Genomic DNA, 17314 nt, shown 5'->3' with positions numbered 1-17314 from the left:
CTAACCAAGACTTGAATACTTTTCTCATTTCTTGGGAGTCTCTTCAAATGGCCCTTGTATCCCTCAGTACAACTACTTCGCCATTAAAGTGTTATCCCTCCAAAGCATTTCCATCACAGGACTCCTCTCTCCCTTTTTCTATTTTTTAATATAAATTTAGCGGAGCCAATTATTTTTTCCAATTAAGGGGCAATTTAGTGTGGCCAATCCACCTACCCTGCACATAATTGGTATGTGGGGGTGAAACCTACACAGACACGGGGAGAATGTGCCAACTCCCCACGGACAGTGACCCGGGGCAGGGATCGGACTTGGGTCCTCAGCGCCGTAGGCAGCAGTGCTAACCACTAGGCCACCGTGCCGCCTTCCCCTCTTTCTATTTCATCGATATTACTGGATGAACATTCAAATGAACTTTCCTGTTCTCAACAAGCTGCAATGAAACACTTTTCCTCCTCCCTGAATCTTCAGTGTGTTTCCTAAATGTTTATGGCTTTTCTGGGAAGGGATGGGATGGAAATTCGCTCTGGGATATTTTCTAACTTAACCTGTTGCCTCTAATTATTATTATTATCATCATTGTTATTATTATTATTAATGCATTTCCCACCTGCTGATGCCCCATCCACCCTCCTTCTCATCATATCCCTCAATTAGTTTGTGCCAGTAACATAATCGATTGCTCCTTCCCATCTTTTGTACTGGATCACTGTGAAAATGTCATAGGAGTCTTATGAAACATTTCAGCTTTTGCATATGTCAGTGCACATTTAAATTACTGCAACATCTATTTTGTAATTCCAGGGATGCAAGATTTTAGTTATCTGCACACAAACTCTTTTGAGATAACATTGGAACTTGGCTGTGACAAATATCCGCCCAAAGATGAACTATATCCAGCCTGGCAAGAAAATAAGGAAGCCCTTTTGACATACATTGAAATGGTATTTTTTTGGAATTTAATCAGTGAATCAAGTATCAATTAAGAATCCTGACTAAAACCACACTTTAAAAAAATCAACATCACAACTTCTAATTTGCTTTGTTTTCTTACTTGAAAATTTTATATATCAAACCTCATGAGTGTACTTATTCTTAAAATATCTATTATGGAACCATCAATTCACCAGACACGTGTTTTCCGATATGAATATAGGCTTTAATCTACTTACTACAGAGCCAGCCTGTTACCCGTTGATGAACTCTCGGTGAACTGCAGGCTGACTCTGGACAAGGGTATTTATACAGCAGCACAAGGGGGAGGAGTCATGGGCGGAGCCAAGGGTGGAGCCCTGTACAAACTCCTGAGCATTCCCAGAGCCACTCCCCCTAGTGATCGGATAACGCTACTGTGCTTACAAAGATACAGTGTGAATTACTATGTTACATTCACCACAATGTAACTGGGCCAAAAATTTTCCTTTGAACCGGCTAGTTTGCCTTCGCTTCACTTTGCCTTTATGTTAGGTGAAGTGGCGAACGTGACCAGGAAACCGATTACTTGTTCCCAAGTAAATCTTTTTGCCAAGCGTCTGCTGGGAACCTGGGAACAGCAAGTTTCTAGAAAACAGTTCCCTGTGTTTACATGTTATTTAAAGTGGCAGACCTGACAGCATAGCAATATTGATGCTCCATATTTTAATTTAAAACAAAAATAATTACACTACCTGGAAATCCCATGATGGTTGTGCATTTATAAAAGTGAAGAAATTGGAGAAGTGGTAAATCTACAATTGCTTTAAGATGGCTTGAGGTATAATAAATTGAAGGAAAATTTCAGAGAAGGTAGTTAAGGGATTGGGGGACAAAGTGCCAGGTCCTTACTAATATTCCTAAAAATTCTTAAGGAATCGGGGAAATAAATATTTGAGGTCGGTGAAACTGTACGTAGGTTCTGAGGTTTTCTGCTTGATGGCAATAGGGCAGTAATGTCCCTAAGGTGACGTTTTCTCACTGCCTCGTTCCTGCCTGGAACTATCAATACACATGACAACCATTAGACTGATGGAGCATTTTTGACACACAAATTGAGATTGAATAATGTCAGTAGGATCTCAATCAGCATTTAGGAAGTCAACTGGGTTGTTGCCAGCTGTACTAGCTCATAATCACTTGGTACTCAATGACATTTTACAAGCTGCAAAAAAGTGAGGAGCATTTGATGAATGTCAAAGTTATTGGAAGATTAAGATATTTTAAAGTGTGTGCAGGAAACATAACCTTCCAAAATAAATCAGTTTTGGCTCCAAATTGAACCACACTGGCCAGATGTTCCTCTCAGCGGTGAAGGTTTTGCCTTTCACCTCGTAAACAGTTACCCACAGATTTTTCAGGGACTTTTCAGCAAAGACTTTCAGTTGTTGGCGATGTGTTTCAGTTTGATGCCCTCTGCACGAGATGTCTGAAATCTGTGAATATGACAAATTACAGAAGGGGCAGAATTATCCCATGCCCCTGCTGGCAGGTTCAATAGAGTTCAGAGGGGGTACAATTTGGCAGGAGGCTCAAAAATTGGTTTTACGCCCGCGTAATTTCCCACGGGATCTTCCACTGATGCCCGCCATGGCAGATTGGGAAACCCACTGGTGGCGGAAATGTAACTGACTTGCATCTCACTAAAGGGATGCAGATGAGGGCCTGACCGGAATCTTCCATCTGCGCCTGATTCACCGCAACGCCAGCAGGAAAACGCACCAGCCCCGAACATGTCAGGAACAACATGGCATGCAGAAGTCAGGACTTACCTGAAGAGTGCCTGGAGCTGCCTCCCGAGTCGGGGTGGAGGTCACCTAACCCTAATCCTGGAATACCATAGCAGTGCGTGGGGGGGAGTATCTATCAGGTGGATCATCCAGCTTCAGTGTTGTCGAGAAGGTTCATCTTCCAGCCTCAGAGCGTTCCTGGAGATCCATCTTTTTAAGGAGGTCCATCCTCTTCATTCAGTGGTGGGTCAATGATGTTGGGTTTGGCACCTTTTCAATATCTCACCCAGACATGATGGTGGGTCGCAAGTCTTCAATCCAGCCCCACCATGCAGTATGGCGCTAAACCGCTGATGCATAATTAATGAGGTCAGGGCCGGAAGATATGGCATGGATCCCTGTTGGCCTCCCCAGGGGAAACATTCTCCATCCCCATCCCTGTCCACGCCAAGGGACTTAGTCCCAGATGGGAGAATTCCGGCCAGTCTTAAACGATTCAAATTGAAGGATCCTCACTAAAGAATGCAGAGTCTAAACCAGGAAGTAAAAACAGAAAATATAAATTATGTTTAAATCATCGTAATGAATTAAAATAAAATCGAGAGATACAGATGCAATTAAGAGATAAATAAAATAGGCAGATATAAAAATAATGTATTTGTAGTAATTTCTTAAAAATCTCCCAACATTAATTTTCTTACGAAGCAATTAAACTCCATACCTTGCAAGTTAGTTTTTCAAGACTCAAGAGGTTTTTCAGCAGCAATAATAAATGATTCCACCATTACACACGTACGCCTACATATACCAACCCGAGTTTCCTTAGCTGTTGTTAGTGTGGGATTGAAATGTAGTTATCCCAAATTCACACAGTTATTCAGTGCAGAGTCTACCAGTGAGGGTCGCCTGAGGGAGGTGCTTGACAGCTATGTCTAGATTTCCATGTTGAAATGCACATGCCTGGATGCCAGTTTTGGAATTTTGTCAGATTTACTGTGTAACACTGGGGAAGCACTAACAGCTTCACTGTTATTGTTCCAGCAAGATACGAGCCACTATGTCCCAAACCCACTGGAAAATGCAAGAAAAAAGCATCAAACGTCAAAATTCCTGGGAGTTGCCATAGATCTTCTTGTGCTTTCAGGCCATCAAGTCAACCTTCATGAAATTTCTAGATCCACCAATGCAACAAATTAATTTTAGTTGTCCATTTCAATATGAGTGATGGATATTTTGGATATTCTTCCCATTTAAATTAGAAGTGCTTTTGCCACCGTGCTCTCAGCTTTTTTATTTTGCACCGGAGCCTTTACACTTTGGTTTTTGTGAAGAATTGCTCTGGATCTTCCAATGTGATTCTCAGACAGTGATGAAAATCCAGGATTTCCATGTAATTCCATTCCTTTTTTGGCCACCACCAATCAATGACCTCCAGGGCGGGTGGCACAGTGGTTAGCACTGCTGCCTCATGGCGCTGAGGACCTCGGTTCAATCCCGGCCCCAGGTCACTGTCTGTGTGGAGTTTGCATGTTCTCCCCATGATGGCATGGGTCCCACCTCCGCAACCCAAAGATGTGCAGGATAGGTGAATTGGCCACACTAAATTGCCCCTTAATTGCCCCTTAAACAGTGTGCCACAATGTCGCCCATGCTAGAGTACATAGGACATGTGCATACAATTGGTGGTGTCCTGCACCTGGGCAACATTTGAGAATCCCAGAGTCTGCCCTACCTGCTTTGTGACCACCACAGGGAAGAGATAAAGTTGTTGGGCGTGACAAAGTCTGTATCGATCAGTTGCTTGATACAGGCTTGCACTACTAATTGACAAACTCTGCTCATGTCACCTACTGCAGCTTGAAATGACCCAAGGTTCAAAGCCATGGTAACTTTCAGAGCTCGGCAAGGACAACATGGTTTGGTGCTGGGACACAGCTGGTACCACGGCAGGTTACATAGATGTGTGATATAGTTGCAGGACAGTCTCCATGATAAAGCTGTGCTTCCACATGCTGCTCCTCACTGAACTGCATAGTGAAGCTTTTGCCCTGTATCCTGCCACAGGATATGGCCTCCTGCAATCTTTGTTCCTCCGCTTTGTCTTTCTGTGGTAGCTGGTCTCCAGCCTCTTGCCTTCTCCTCTTCCAAACACCAAATCCAGAATGCGAAGTTTGTGAGAAGCCCTTTGTTAAAATTCTAGTGCAGACTCAGCAGATAACCATTAGAAAGTTTAATGTCAACTGCAGCAGGCAACTCAACAAAGTAAGCAAAAGCTACACAAAAACAATCAGCATGAACAAAAAGGTGATTTACCTGAGAGCATCCCTCTAAATAGGAGCTAGAGATGTCGAAAGTAGCATTCAGCTTCTTAAACAAGTGCGAGGCCTTTATATGTATGTATTAAATAGTTGCTTTATCATAGATCATAGAATTTACAGTGCAGAAGGAGGCCATTCGCCCCATCGAGTCTGCACCGGCTCTTGGAAAGAGCACCCTACTCTATGTCAACACCTCCACCCTATCCCCATAACCCAGTAACCCCACCCAACACCAAGGACAATTTTGGACACTAAGGGCAATTTATCATGGTCAATCCACCTAACCTGCACATCTTTGGACTGTGGGAGGAAACCGGAGCACCTGGAGGAAACCTACGCACACACGGGGAGGATGTGCAGACTCCGCACAGACAGTGACCCAAGCCGGAATCGAACCTGGGACCCTGGAGCTGTGAAGCAATTGTGCTATCCACAATGCTACTGTACTTCCCCCCCAATTCTCCGATTCCTGAATGTGTCAGAGGAGGCCACCTAAAATGGCATCCGGCGCATTCTTGTGTGAAATGAGATTAGACTTCCAGGGTCTTGAACTTATTTTATTAAGGTGAAATAGGTGGGTACCCATTGAAATTCGCCCCCATGAACTTCTACTGCTATGGGCACATTGTTACTCAGTCAGAACTGGAACTAACTCACAATGTTGTGCTGGTCTTGTAGGTGCATCGAGGAATAAAAGGAATTGTAAAGGATGAGACAGGAAGAGGAATTAAAGGAGCTCAGATTAAAATTAGAGGAATCCGACATAATATCCTTACAGGTAAATGTGTTTATTATTTCTGCAAAAAAAAATATGCTCTGAGAACATGTTTATGCTTTCTGCTTTATGAATATAACTTTGTTTTCCCTTTTTGACCGTAGTCACTAATGGAGAGTATTGGAGACTCCTGCCTCCAGGTACACATTTCGTAAGCGCATATGCTCGAGGGCACACACGCGTTTTGAAGAGAATATATTTACCAGCAAAGATGGAGGGAGCTGGTCGTGTGGACTTTGTTCTGCGTCGCCTAGAGCCCGACATTTATTTTGAAACTTTTGAAGATGGAATGGATGAATTAGATCTGATAGATCATCTGGAGAGGACTGAGCAGGGACATGAAGGTGAAGATGATGAATACTCATCTTCACGTAGCGAAAAGCCTTGGTGGTGGCCCTTCTTTGCCACTTTGGGAACAAATTCACCAGACTGGCTTCTGAGCAACAATTAATTGCCTTTGTAGGTATTGTACTAAATGGAGGATACATGAGCATTGATGCATTGTACTCTCTGTGATTCTTACTTTAGTTAATTACAGTAACCTTAACCACATCATCTATGATATGGGGAAACAATATATTTTGAAAACATGCTCTGTTAATCTTTTAGCCCTGAAGGAGCCAAATATAATTCCAAGCCCTCAACACAAGAGGGCCTCACAGTATTATAAAATGAACATTAAATCATGTGCATTGTTTTCTGAATCTAAGTGTTACTGCATTTTATGGCATAGGTAGCTTTTTTCTAACGAGGAGGATTTGGAAAACATAATTCTGTATCTGACTTTCAATTAAAAGACTATTTTCCATCTAACTATTTAACCTACATGTCATCTTTGAACCAGGTTGTTACTCAAACAAATAATCTGGATGGGATAACTCCATAATTTTGTAATTTTGGTCATCTTGTTATAGGTGATTAGGACATTAGTGGAATTAAAATAGTTTCAACCCTTACAAAGAATAAATACAGATTCCAAAACAACAGATTCTAATGGGTTGAAGATTTTGTTTACCAGCTATAGGTAAATATCTTCCATGATTTAATATAAGGCATAGTGTTATTGTCACTCGACTGGTGATCCACAGACCCAGGGTAATAGTCAGGGGACCCGGATTTGAACCCTGCCACTGCAGATGGAGGAAATTGAATCCAATAAATATCTGGAATTAATGGAATGAAACCATTGTCCATTGTCATAAAAAAAAACAACTGGTTCACTAATATCCTTTGGGGAAGGAAATCTGCAGTCTTCGCCTGGCCTGGCCTACATGTGACTCTAGATCCACAGAAATGTGGTTGACTCTTAAATACCCTCTGAAATGGCCTGGTAAGCTACTCAGTTGTATCAAACCACTACCAAGTCAATAAAAAGGAAAAAAGGTTGACACACCACCCGGCATCGACAAAGAATAAAGAAAAGTACAGCACATGAACAGGCCCTTCAGCCCTCCAAGCCTGCACCAGCCATGCGGCCGATCTAAACTAAAAGCTTTTACATTTCTGGGGTCCGTATCCCTCCATTCAAATCCTATTCATGTATTTGTCAAGATGCCCCTTAAACATCACTGCTTCCACCACCTCCTCCAGCAGCAAGTTCCAGGCACCCACTACCTTCTGTGCAAAAAAACTTCCCTCTCACATCTCCTATAAACTTTGCCCCTCGCATCTCAAACCTATGTCCTCCAGTAATTGACTCTTCCACCCTAGGAAAAAGGCACTGGAAACGACGACGGAAAGTCTGGCCCTGTCTAACCTGCAAAGTCCTCCTGGCTAACATCTGGGAGCTTGGGATGAAATTGAGAGAGCTGTTCACAGACTAGTGAAGAAACAGGCACACAAAGTCATATTCAAGGAATCATGCCTTACAAATGACTTCCCAGATACAACTCTCCCCATTCCTGGGTATGTCCTGTCCCACCAGCAGGACAGACCCAGCAGAGATGACGGCACAGAGGTATATAGGTGGAAAGAGGTCTTCCTGGGAGTCCTCAACATCAACTCTGGACTTCAAGAAGTCTCAGGCTTCAGGCCAAACATGGGCAAGGAAACCTCCTGCTGATTACCATGTATTGTCCACCATCAGCTGATGATTCCGTAATTCTCCACGTTGAACATCACTTGGAGAAAGCACTGAGGGTGACAAGGACACATAATGTACTCTAGGAGGGGTCTTCAAAGTCCATCACCAAGAGTGGCTTGGTAGCACCACTACTCACCGAACTGACCAAGTCCTAAAGGACATAGCTGCTAGACTGGGACTGCAATAGGTGGTGAGGGAACCAACAAGAGGGGAAAACATACTTGACCTCATCCTCACTAATCTGCCTGCTGCAGATGCATTTGTGCAGGACAGTATCAGTCGGAATGACCACCACACAGTCCTGTCTTCACATTGACAATACCCTCCATTGTGATGTGTGGCACTACCATCATGTTCAATGGGATAGATTCAGAACCGATCTCGCAACTCAAAACTGGACATCCATGATGTGTTGTGGGTCACCATCAGCAGCAGAATTGTACCCTGCTACAATCTGTAAGCTCAGAGCCTGGCATATCCCCCACGATACCATTATCGACAAGCCAGGGAATCAAATTTGGTTCAATAAAGAGCAGAGGAGGGCATGCCAGGAGTGGCGCCAAGAATACCGAAAAATTAGGTGTCAACCAGGTGAAGTTACAACACAGGACTACTCGCATGCCAAACAACATAAGCAACGAGTAACAGACAGAGCTAAACAATCAACCAATGGATCTGATCTAAGTTCTGCAGTCCTGCCACATCCAGTCATGAAAGGTGGTGGACAATTAGAAAACTCACTGGAGGAGGAGGCTCCACAAATATCCCCATTCTCAGTGATGCAGGAGCCCAGCACATCAATGCAAAAAACAAGGCTGATAATTGTCAGCCAGAAGTGTAGAGTGGGGGGATACATGTTGGTCTCCCCCAGAGGTACCCAGTATCGCAGATGTCAGTCTTCAGCCAGTTAGATTCACCCATGTGATATCAAAAAACCGCTGGCACTGAATACTTCAAAGGCTATGGGCCCTGACAATATTCCGGCAATAGAACTGAGGACTTGTTCTCCAGAACTTGTAACACCCGAGCCAAGCTGTTCCAGTACAGCTGCAACACTGGCATCTGCCCGGCAATGTGTAAAATTGCCCAGGTATGTCCTGTACACAAAAAGCAGGACAAATCCAACCCAGCCAATTACCGTCCTATCAATCTACTCTCAATCATCAGTAAAGTGATAGAAGGAGTCATCAAAAGTGCTATCAAGTGGCACTTATCTAGCAATAACCTGCTCACTGACACTTAGTTTGGGTTTCGTCACGATCACTCAGCTCCTGACCTCATTACAGCCTTGGTTCAAACATAGATAAAAGAGCTGAACTCCAGAGATGAGGTGAGAGTGACTGACCTTGAAATCAAGGCAGCATTTGACTGAGTATGGCAATAAGGACCCCTAGAAAAACGGAGTCAATGGGAATCATTGGGAAAAATCTCCAATGATTTGAGTCATGCCTAGCACAAGGGAAGATGGTTGTGGTTGTTGGAGGTCAGTCCCTCAGGATAGTGTCCTCGGCCCAACCATCTTCAGCTGCTTCATCAATGACCTTCCTTCCAACATATGGTCAGATGACAGGATATTCACAGATGATTGTACAATGTTCAACACCATTCGCAACTCCTCCAACACTGAAGCAGTTCAATGCAAATGCAGCAAAACTGGACAATATCCAGGCTTGGGCTGCCAGGTGGCAACTAACATTCGTGCCACACAAGTGCCAGGCAACGACCATCTCCGATAAAGGAGAATCAAACCATCACCCCTTGACATTCAATGGCATCACCATAACTAAATCCTCCACTGTCAACATCCTGAGATTACCATTGACCAGAAACTGAACTGGACTAGCCATATAAATACTGTGTCTTCAAGAGCAAGTCAGAGTTTAGGAATCCTGCACCTCCTGACTCCCCAAAGCCTGTCCACCACCTACAAGGCATAAGTCAGGAATATGGTGGCATACTCACCACTTGCCTGGTGAGTTCAGCTCCAACAACACTCAAGAAGCTTGACACTATCTAGGCCAAAGCAGCCCACTTGATTGGCCTCCCTTCCACCAACATTCACTCCCTCCTCAACCAACGCACAGTAGCAGCCATGTGTATCATCTACAAGATGCTCTTTGGGAACTCACCAAGACTCCTTATGCACCATCTTCCAAACCCACGATCACTGCCATCTAGAAGGACAAGGGCAGCAAACACATGGGACCACTACCACCTGGAAGTTCCCCTCCAAGTCACTCACTATCCTAACTTGGAAATATATCATCGTTCCTTTACTGTCGCTGGGTTAAAATCTTGGAACTCCCTCCCGAATAGCAGAGTAGGTGATCTACACCACATGGACTGCAGCCAAGAAGGCTGCTCACCGCCACCTTATCAAGGGCACATAGGGATGGGCAACAAACCCTGGCCTAGCCAGCAATGCCCACATCCCATAAGAATGAATAAATAAAAGAAAAACTCTTATTTTGAAGTGATTTTTTAAAAAATACTAAAATAAACACTTTTGGAACATATTATTGCATTGATTGACTCAAGCTGGCTGTATGACTAGCTTTAGGTAAGAGTAATGAATTGTTACCTGCTAGAAAGGACAGTTCCCGTAACAGCCTCCCCGAACAGGCGCCGGAATGTGGCGACTAGGGGCTTTTCACAGTAACTTCATTGAAGCCTACTCGTGACAATAAGCGATTTTCATTTCATTTCATTTCATTATGGACGTCAAAGCTTACAGCTCTCTACAAAGGCCTTCCCGCTTTTCCCGAAATGGTTTAGTCACAACTCGATTGCTACTGATGGTCATTTACCAAACTTTTATTAAAATTGAATAGTTAATACACATGAACAATGGAGCTATTTTTGTGCAATCTTTTCTCAATTGATTTATATGAATGATCAGAAGTCACATAAAAGCATATCCCAAAAGCACATCATAGTGACATGGAAATTGCATCAGATTTACTCATGTAGAAAGTTAAAATGAAAAATCGGGTCAGATTTTCCTGGGCAAGATTGGGTTCAAAGGAAGATGGGCAGGTAAAGGAAATGGCTGTGACATCAGGATGAATCAAGCATCAATGGTGGGGTCTGCACCTGCAAAACTGCAGCATTCTGAGTTCTGAACCCACCATTGCTCAGTGCCCGATAATGCGCCAATTAATGGCAAGGGCGGGTTACAGACTGTCATCCTGCCCAATGAGTGCTGGAGGATGGGATGTCCAGTCTGGCAGTGAGTAGGCCAGACCTGAAACAGGATTAACCACCAGCACTTTGAAGGGCCACCTGGTACAGGACAATGTCGGGTGACCTATCAGATGATCAGTGGAGAGCAGAAACTATACACTGTAAAGATTTGTAAATTTCCCTGGCTACCCAGGTAAGTCAGTTTAAAACCGCACTAATCTCTGCCAACCGTGTCAATCTTCATAGGTAGCACGGTATTTAAAATTCAGCCAATCTCCCATCTTTTGGCATTGAGGAGTTATACATTTATTATCTATTTCCATGCATATCTGCCATCTATCTGCCATCAGATCAAAAGGAGATTCATGCCACAAGTGTCAAAGCAGCTCCCAGACTCAGTGACACTACTCTTGGTGTCCCCTGTGCGTTAGACGTGGCCATCTCATGCTGTTCACTGGGAACAGGAGGACACCCAGGTAGACTCCTTTTGCATGCGCGGAGGTGACCGATGAAATCAATAGTTTTGACGTAGTGAGGAGGACTTGGTTCCAGTGCCACAGAAGGCTCAATGCCCAAATAAGTTTCAGGTATCTAAATCTCTGCCTTTATACCCTTGGGGCGGCATAGGTCCATCTGTGCTTTCACTGAAAGCTTCTGGGCTCTGTGGTATCATCATAACTATCAGCATAATGGCACAGTGGTTAGCATTGCTGCCTATGGCCTATGGCGCTGATGACCCGGGTTCGAATCCTGGCCCTGGGTCAATGTCCATGTAGCGTTTGCACATTCTCCCTGTGTCTGCGTGGGTTTCACCCCCAAAACCCAAAGATGTGCAGGATAGGTGCAATAGCCATGCTAAATTGCCCCTTAATTGGAAAAAAGAATTGGGTACTCTAAATTTATGTTAAAATAATAACTATCAGTATTGCAAAGGTTAATGTAGTGTGGAGAGTAGCCACTAGAGGGAACTATAGTTACAACTATATAAGGCAGTGATGCGAGACCTTAGGAGTGGAGTGTATGTAGGAGTTAGCTAGTGAAGGTCAGAAGAGCAGATAGTGCAAGTCAGGTTAGATTATAGTTTATACCAGTAATAATAATAATCTTTATTTTCACAAGCAGGCTCACATTAACACTGCAATGAAGTTACAGTGAAAAGCCCCTAGTTGCCACATTCCAGCACCTGTTTGGGTGCACGGAGGGAGAATTCAGAATGTCCAAATTATCTAACAGCACATCTTTTGGGACTTGTGGGAGGAAACCGGAGCACCCGGAGGAAACCCATGCAGACACGGGGAGAACGTGCAGACTGCACAGACATTGACCCAAGCCAGGAATCAAACCTAGGACCCTGGTGCTGTGAAACAACAATGCTAACCATTGTGCTATTGTGCAGTAGCAAGATTAGCAATAGATAAGTGTAGTTAGATGTTATTGATCAATTGCCTATTCTTAAGCATAATGTGTTGAATCCCAGTATAGTAGTATAAATAAAATCATAGCTTTGTTTACGTTAAAGTTATTTTATGGTCTTTGTGAACACTACGCCACCCATCCTGAAATAAGCAACACAAAGAACACCACATAGTACCAAGAGTCTATTCCTTATAAGACGCAACAGTTAGATTAGGTTAGAATAGCATTGGAGATTGAAGAAGCAATCTAGAAGCTACAACTCAGAAAACAATCGAGGTAAAGCCTGATCAGAAGATGGATCATCTCAAGGAACCTGACCGCTTCAAGACACACGGTAAACTATGCCAGAACTGGGCTTTCTTTAAGCAATAGTTTGAAATTTTCATTTCTGCTTCCGCGCTTGAAAATGCATCAGACCAACAGAAAATAGCATTCCTTTTTTATAAAATTTAGAGTTCCCAATTTTTTTTTCCCAATTAAAGGGCAATTTTAGCATGGCCAATCCACCTAACGTGCATATCGTTGGGTTGTGGGGCTGAAACACATGCAGACATGGGGAGAATGTGTAAACTCCACACGTTCAGTGATCCAGGGCTGGGAATCGAACCTGGGTCCTCAGCGCCGCAGTCCCAGTGCTAACCACTGCACCACATGCTGCCCGGGAAAATAGCACTCCTACTAAATTTGTCTGGATTGCCAGCATTAAAACTGGATAATTCATTTGAATTCAGTGCAGATGAGGATAAAAATAAATAAAACATGGTGCTACAAAGATTAATGATCCTGAAATATTCCATGAGCACTACATGTTAAGAAAACGGCTGTAGTTCAGAGGAGAGTCTATCGCTCCCTTCATTACAGTTCTGAAGCTGCGAGTGCAGCCCTGTAATTTTTCCTCAGCATCCAATTCTATGCTGCGGGATCAAATTGTGTTTGAAATAAACAATGGGCGTTTTCTTGAGAAAATGTTAAGACCGGTTTTATCGATTGAAGACGTTTTAATATGTGTAAGTCCAGTGAACAGGCATCGAACGAATTTGTCGCAAAGAAACAGTGCGCAAAAACGGAAAACGTGGCTGACGCCATTAATGCTGTGTCACAGCGAAGAAAACTGCGTACAACAGCAGGTGGCCATTTTGAAAGTGACATCACGAGCGTGATGGCATGCACACTCTGTGGACATGCCCACAGTCAAAGAAATTGTTCGCCGAAAGGGAAACATTGTTCCAATTGTTGCAGCATGGGTAGCACAGTGGATAGCATTGTGGCTTCACAGCGTCAGAGTCCCAGGTTCGATTCCCCGCTGGATCACTCTCTGTGTGGAGTCTGCACATTCTCCCCATGTCTGCATGGGTTTCCGCTGGGGGCTCCGGTTTCCTCCCACAGTCCAGAGATGTGTAGGTTAGGTGGATTGGTCATGTTAAATTGCCCTTAGAGTCCAAAAAGATTAGGAGGGGTTATTGGGTAAGGGGATAGGGTGGAAGTGAAGGCTTAAGTGGGTCGGTGCAGACTCGATGGGCCGAATGGCCTCCTTCTGCACTGTATGTTCTATGTTCACAGTGTTGTATCAGCAACTGTTCCAGTAACCAAATTTAAAAAGTCCTATAGTGATTTCAAACGGATCCAAAGTCCTGGCTGCTCCCTGTCGTCGCCATCAGCTCCGGGTAACTCTCTTCCAGAGGCTCAGCATCAGGCTGGGACCCAGCTGGATCCTGGGATGCAGCAGCCCTCCGACTGCTGTCGCACCTGGGCGTTATCTGGGCCTCCACCAGATGTGCATCATCTGCGGTGTGGTGCTCACCAGATTGTGCCCCAGACGCCTGACCACAAGTATTTCCCACCGAGATGTGTGTATCTGCGTTGGTGAGGGTGGGGATGACAGCTGTGCCGCGACTGTAACAGTTGCATCCTTGGGCCTCCCCTCCAAGGTGTTCTCCTTGGAGTCAGGAGAGGAGGCCGCTGGGATAGGCCAGTTCTGTCGACTGGAGGACCTGCGGGAGAATGGACATGTGGTCAGTGGGAGGGATGGGTCAGTCAGTAAGGCAGTCACAGTACTCACATTTGACAGATCCTCTGAGTGGAGCCCGGGGTCGGCATTGGTGTTGACTCACTCCTGCTGCCCGTTGTAGGTCGTTGACCTATTTCCGGCACTGAAGTCCAGTCCACCTGGTCACACTCCCCGAGCTGACGACCGCCGCCACCTCATCCCAGGCAACACTGGCTGCCTTGTGGCTCACCCTCTGGGGCCGTCAGAGGAACAGGCCATCTCTCCTGGCCGCCGCCATGTCCAGGAGCCTCCCTAGGTCAGCGTCTCCAAATCCTGGGGCTGGTCTCCTCAGCGCCATTATTGCGAGCTGGCTGGGGTTGGCTGAGCAAGTGCAGCTTACATGCGGCTCAAACGTGTTAGCGGGGGTGGGTTGGCCAGCGTGGGCCCGGTGAATCAGCTGGCGAGCCGTCATTTCCAGCGAGAAACTCATGAGGCCTTGTTAAGTGGACCAATTAACATTGAATTGCGTTGCCGGCTCGCTGGGCTGAGCATCGGGAAGCTCGCGGCAATTCCCATTCACTGCCACACTCAGAACGTTTTCCGGAGAATCGTGCCCATGGTATACTTGCCTTTATTAGCCGAGGCGTAGAGTTTAAGAGCAGGGACATTATGCTGGAACTGTATAAAACATTGGTTAGGCCACAGCAAGAGTATTGTGTACAGTTCTGGAAACAACATTCTAGGAGGGATGTAATAGCACTGGAAAAGATGCAAATGTTGCCTGGGCTGGACAGTGATTGGATAAACTTGGAGTGTTTTCCAGAGGAGACTGAGGGACATGATTGAGATGTATAAAATTATGAGGAGCATAGATAGAGTAGACAAGAATAAACATTTCCCCTTGATGGAGGGATCAAATACCAGGGAGTTTAGACTTAAAGTAAGGGGCAGGAGGTTTAGAGCGGATGTGAGGAAAAATGTTTTTACCCAGAGTGTGGTGGGAGTTTGGAACTCACTGCCTGTATGGGTGGTGGAGGCAGAGACCCTCATAACATAGTATTCAGATGTACGCTTGCAGTCCGAAGGTATACAAGGCTATGGGCCAAGACTGGCGCAAACACGATGGACCGAAGGGCCTTTTCTGTGCTGTATGACTGCTTTAGCTCAGCGCGCTAGACAAGGGCAACAGTGCAGGTTCAATTCCTGTTCCTGTTCGGTACCCGAACAGGTGCCGGAATGTGGCAGGCTTTTCACAGTCATTTCATTGCAGTGTTAATGTAAGCTTACTTGTGACAATAAAGATTATTTATTTATTTATGACTCCATGACTCTCAGGGGAAAAAATAGCAGGACAATTAGGGAAAGAGCAGGAGAGTGCAACTAATTGATAGCTCTGTTGAAGCACAGAGACAATGGGACTGAACAGTCTTCTTCTATGCTATGTTTTTCTACACTGGTGAAAGAGAGGATCCTTCCGCCACACATTCAGATGTTTTCTCGCATAGTTTTTAGATGCAGTAATATTGGGTCGAATTTTTTGCCATCCTGACAGAGGGGAAACCTATCTCAGGGAAAAGAGGGGGATAGGACCTGATCTTGTGCTAACAATGTGGCAAAGTACCATAATTGATTGAGAATTGCCACTCACATACCAAGCTCAACATTTAACAGGTTAACATTCCCAGCAATATCCTAGATGATGTAAAAATATCACTCACAGCTTCTGGCCAAAAATCTAAAAACTCTGCTAGTATGTGCTGTTTCTGATAATTTCAGATAAGAATTCTGAACTTCGATGATTGTAAAGTTTGCACTTAAGTATGATAAATGTTCTTGAAATAAATATACACATGAAATACATCTACCTGAATTATGTGAGCTTGTGAAAGGTCATTTTTGACTACCAAGAATGGATTTGGCATGGGGTGGGTGGGCACGGCAGCACAGTCGTTAGCACTGTTGCGTCAAAATGCCAGAGACACGGGTTTGATTCTGACCTCGGGTCTGTGTGGAGTTTGCACATTCTCCCCGTGTCTGCATGGGTTTCCTCCGGGTGCTCCGGTTTCCTCCCACAGTCTAAAGATGTGCAGGTTAGGTGGATTGAGCATGTTAAATTGCCTGTTAATGTCCAAAGATGTGTAAGTCAAGTGGAAATATAGGGTGACGGTAGGGGAGTGGGCCTAGGTAGGATATTCTTTCATCGGGTTGGTGCAGACTTGGTGGGCTGAATGGTTTCCTTCTGCGCTCCAGGAATTTCATGTTTCTCTTTCTGTTTACTGACCTGAAGGATTTTCCTAATTTCAAAAATATTTTGCTCCATGAAGGACAACTTGCCAAGGATATGTACGGCTGATTTTCATAAATTATCAGATGTTTTTATATCTGTTTTAGAGCTGGTTATTGAAGTGGATGAGGGTCGATGTATTTCAGAGAGCTGTGGTCGGGCTATTCCTTAAAGTCTGTGAAGCCGATATTCACCCTTTGGCCAGTGTAATATTATCCTTCTTTGCAAGGGCAGATTAATGAGCATAATACATTCTTCCGGAGTTGGGGGAAGGGAAGAGGCATCATGCAGCATCTCCAGGGGCCTGGGGCTAACACAAAGTTTTTTTTTCAGAATAATAAAGATCTTTTATACAATATAAAATCAGATGCAATTAAATGGGGGTTTAACTTCACACTAATTCCTACTGCTTTTTAAAAATTGTATCACATCATGGTTGAATAATACACTTCGTTAGCCCATTGCCTCTCTATGTGTACAGTTTAAGCTCTTAAATTTAATACATCCTTTGTTATAATAACTCCAGGATGACGTTCTGCTAATTGGAAGACATCGGATGCAATAAT

General features: G+C 44.4%; 1 protein-coding gene across 1 annotated transcript in view; it reads left to right on the top strand.

Moving 5' to 3' along the window:
• Positions 1 to 6608, top strand: part of cpz (carboxypeptidase Z) — a 64411-nt gene extending 57803 nt beyond the window's left edge. The window contains exons 9-11 of the mRNA XM_038792141.1: positions 805 to 944; positions 5699 to 5798; positions 5900 to 6608. Coding sequence (XP_038648069.1) covers positions 805 to 944; positions 5699 to 5798; positions 5900 to 6246 — 587 coding nt within the window. The 3' untranslated portion in view covers positions 6247 to 6608. The remainder of the gene's footprint in view (positions 1 to 804; positions 945 to 5698; positions 5799 to 5899) is intronic.
• The last annotated feature ends 10706 nt before the right edge of the window (positions 6609 to 17314 follow it).

Source organism: Scyliorhinus canicula, chromosome 3 (assembly GCF_902713615.1).
Source record: "Scyliorhinus canicula chromosome 3, sScyCan1.1, whole genome shotgun sequence".
NCBI classification, from domain to species: Eukaryota; Metazoa; Chordata; class Chondrichthyes; order Carcharhiniformes; family Scyliorhinidae; genus Scyliorhinus; species Scyliorhinus canicula.
The sequence above is the reverse complement of the archived record's forward strand: the minus strand, read 5'-3'. Positions and strand labels throughout refer to the sequence as shown.